The sequence below is a fragment of the Condylura cristata genome, unplaced genomic scaffold, assembly GCF_000260355.1.
Source record: "Condylura cristata isolate star-nosed mole 26May11 unplaced genomic scaffold, ConCri1.0 scaffold00003, whole genome shotgun sequence".
Lineage (NCBI taxonomy): Eukaryota > Metazoa > Chordata > Mammalia > Eulipotyphla > Talpidae > Condylura > Condylura cristata.
The window spans coordinates 78,180,283-78,183,171 of NW_004567104.1; the positions used below are offsets into that span (position 1 = coordinate 78,180,283).

The 2,889-nt window shown below is 67.9% G+C and overlaps 1 protein-coding gene across 1 annotated transcript in view; it reads left to right on the top strand.

The window, feature by feature from the left end:
- NDUFV3 (NADH dehydrogenase (ubiquinone) flavoprotein 3, 10kDa) overlaps nucleotides 1-2,889 on the top strand; it is a 14,721-nt gene that overhangs the window by 3,226 nt on the left and 8,606 nt on the right. Inside the window, exon 2 of the mRNA XM_012731082.1 lies at nucleotides 1,181-1,336. Within this exon, the coding sequence (XP_012586536.1) occupies nucleotides 1,181-1,336 (156 nt within the window). The remainder of the gene's footprint in view (nucleotides 1-1,180; nucleotides 1,337-2,889) is intronic.

The following is a 2,889-nucleotide window of genomic DNA, read 5'->3' on the forward strand; positions in this document are numbered from 1 at the left end:
CTGTGTTCTGGCTAGAGAGTTTGCGGAGAGAATCAGGGCGGTGACCGCCGCGGGAGCGTGGCCCGCGGGTGACGCTCTGCAGCGGGAGGGCAGGAGGGAAAGGCTGGGCGCCACCGCAGGTGACCTTGAGCTGGGGCAGCTGTGCGGCAGAGTCTGACCGAGAGGAGCGGCTGTGGGGCGGGCGTGCGCTCAGCTGTGGCAGCTTCTGTGAATACAGCGAAGTGGGCGTTAAAAGTCCAAGACTGGGCCTCCCTGGTGGCCCTGGGGTTAAAGGGGTTAAAGTCTCTCGGCACCATCAAGCTTCCTCCAGCCTCCAGCGCAGCCCTGGCCAGGGAGGGACCCCCAGTACGCAGCGGGCCCCTTTTATCTCTGAGGCCTTTTTATTTTAGTGCTTTAAATTGTCATTCAAAATCACCTTTAAAAATTGATTATTTCTGCATACAGAACTGGGGTCCAGGCCAGAGGCGCAGGGGCGGTGAGAGGACTCACCAGAGGCAGAGCGGGGAGCAGAACAGGCCGACTGACAAGTACACTGTTGAGGGGCACTGGGGAGACAGGAGAGGTCCACTGCGCCCTGGGGGTCACTCCGGGGCGGGGATACACTTCACTCAGCTACGGCTGGGACGTGCCACCAGAAGGCCTCTCTGAGACCGTTTTAACTTTTACTATCGTGGTGCTGCTCATTGGTGAGCCCTAGTTGACCTTCAAGGGCACCTGCGGCATGTACAGTGTCCACGGGCGTCTGCTCTCCCCGCCGCCCCTCGGCCGTGGGTCTCAGTGGGCCCACCGGCCCCGCTCCCCACGCTGCCTCTGGGGAGCCCTCTCAGCCCCCGCTCCTCTGGCCTGCACCCCAGCTCTTGTGTGCGTAAATAAATACACCTTTAAAACAGTCAAAACAACAGCAGAAAGGCTAGAGCATACCTTGTACCTTGCCAGGTTTTCCAGGACGGCCAAGGAAACGTCACGGGGGTGCTTTGGGTGGAGAAATGTCTAGGCCGTGGGGCCTTCGAGCAGGGCCCTTCCTCATCGCAGCGTTCTCTGTATCTGCTAACACTTAGGCAGCCCGAGCGCATCTTGACAATGGTGTCAGGCTGCCCAGGCCGGTGCGGGAGGCGGGGAGGGCGGCGCCCAGCTGGGGCCCAGCGCCCGCGGGTGCCAGCTGGCGCAGCGACGCTCTGAGGCTGCGCTCAATCTCACCGCTCTTTCTGCTGTCAGGCTGTGCTCCTGGAAGCTGGAGCGCTCCGCGGACTCGCGTCTACAGTTTCTCTTTCTGCAGCATCGGGGAAGAGCGAGAAGGGACAGTCACCAGTTCCCAAGAAACAGAGCCCACCCAAAAGTAAGCGGCTCCTGCGCAGGCCGAGGGGCGCGTGGGATGGGCGGGGGTCAGCCCCCGGGTGGGCAGTGCGGGCCGGGAGCTTCGAAACCTGGTGCGTGTTTCCACAAGGGTCCGGTCACCGCCAGACGCGAGGCCTCTGAGGTTGCAGGTGTGGGGTGAGCGCCAGGCTGCGCCCCCGCAAGGCTCGAGCCCGCGTGCGCCCAGGTGGCATCACGTGGGGTGTCCGAGGTCCCGGGGTGCCCCACCCTGCTCGCCGGCAGGCACCGTGCACCGCGGGGCGCCCCTCCCCCGGCCCGTCCGTCCCGGGCCGGGCCGTGCCTGCTGTCCAGGCCCCTCACGTGTGCTGCTGCGGTCTGTGCTTGCCGCCGCGGGACTCGGACACGCCCGTGGCATTGTGCTGGGAGCCGTGTCCTCTCGCGGCGGCGAGTGTGGACCATCGCGGTGCCCTCGGGTCGCACCTGCCCGGCCGCCCTCCTTCTGAGACCTACTTTGCTTTTACCTGTAGTTTCTAAGAAAGGGTCTTACGTAGGGACTCTTGTTAAACGCCGTCACCACGCCTCAGAAACGCCCCCCGCACAATGGCGACCCCCGCCTGCGGTGTGCCGGCTGCGGCCTCCCCCGCCTTGGCCACGTGAGGCCCTTGCCCCTGTGAGCGAGCGGGTGGCGGCCGGTTATGGCGCCGAGCTGGCGCTGTCCTGGGCCCGTGGCGGGCCCTGCAGGCCCGGAGCCGGGGACTGTCCCGCCTGCCCGGGTGGGGGCGGCCCAGCGTCTGGGTGCGGAGGGGAGCGGGTCCCCTCCCCCCGTCGTCTGAGGGGGACGAGAAGCCTCCTCGGGGGTCAGGTCTCTGGCGTCAGAGGCAGGGCCTGGAGTGGGGCGGGGGCTCCTTCCCGGGGTGCCCGTGCAGAGGCAGCGCCCCGCCATAGCGGCTTGGGCCGCGCTGTGGGCCGGGTAACTCCCGCGCGACCTCAGAGTACGTCGAGGGGCGGGGGTCAGCTGCTGTCCGCGTCCTCCGCTCTGGCTGAGGCGGCGTCTCTGGCGCCGGCTCGTCCCCGCAGCGCCAGGGCTGCCTTTGCTCCCAGCCGTCGGCCCGCCGGCCCGGCGCCCGCAGAGCCGCGGCGCGAGATGCACCCGCCGTCCTTCGGGCCCGTGTAGGCCCGGGGCCATCCGGCCTCAGAAAGCGCCTGACTCGCGCGTTCCTGAGAGCCAGCAGCCCCGGGCCGGCACAGGAGCGCGGCGCTGCCTGGGGCCAGGAGCGGCCGGCGGTGTGCCTTGGCGTCCCTTTCGCCTCCATGAGGGGCCCCCGGCCCCCTGACACGGTGTGGAAACCCTGGGGGGGGCAGTGCTGGCCCCGGCCGCCCTGACTGGCCTGACTCAGTAGCTGCAGGCCGAGTCCCTTTGGTCTTCCAGCACGGTCACTCTCGCTCGAACTTGTCCAGCTGCTACGTCCTATCAGGCAGATGGGCGAGCCGCCACGGGGGCGGGCCAGCGGTGCCTCTTCGGCGGGGGCTGCCCATCTGGGCCGCCCCGGGTCATCGCGTGGGCCCTGCTGCCCG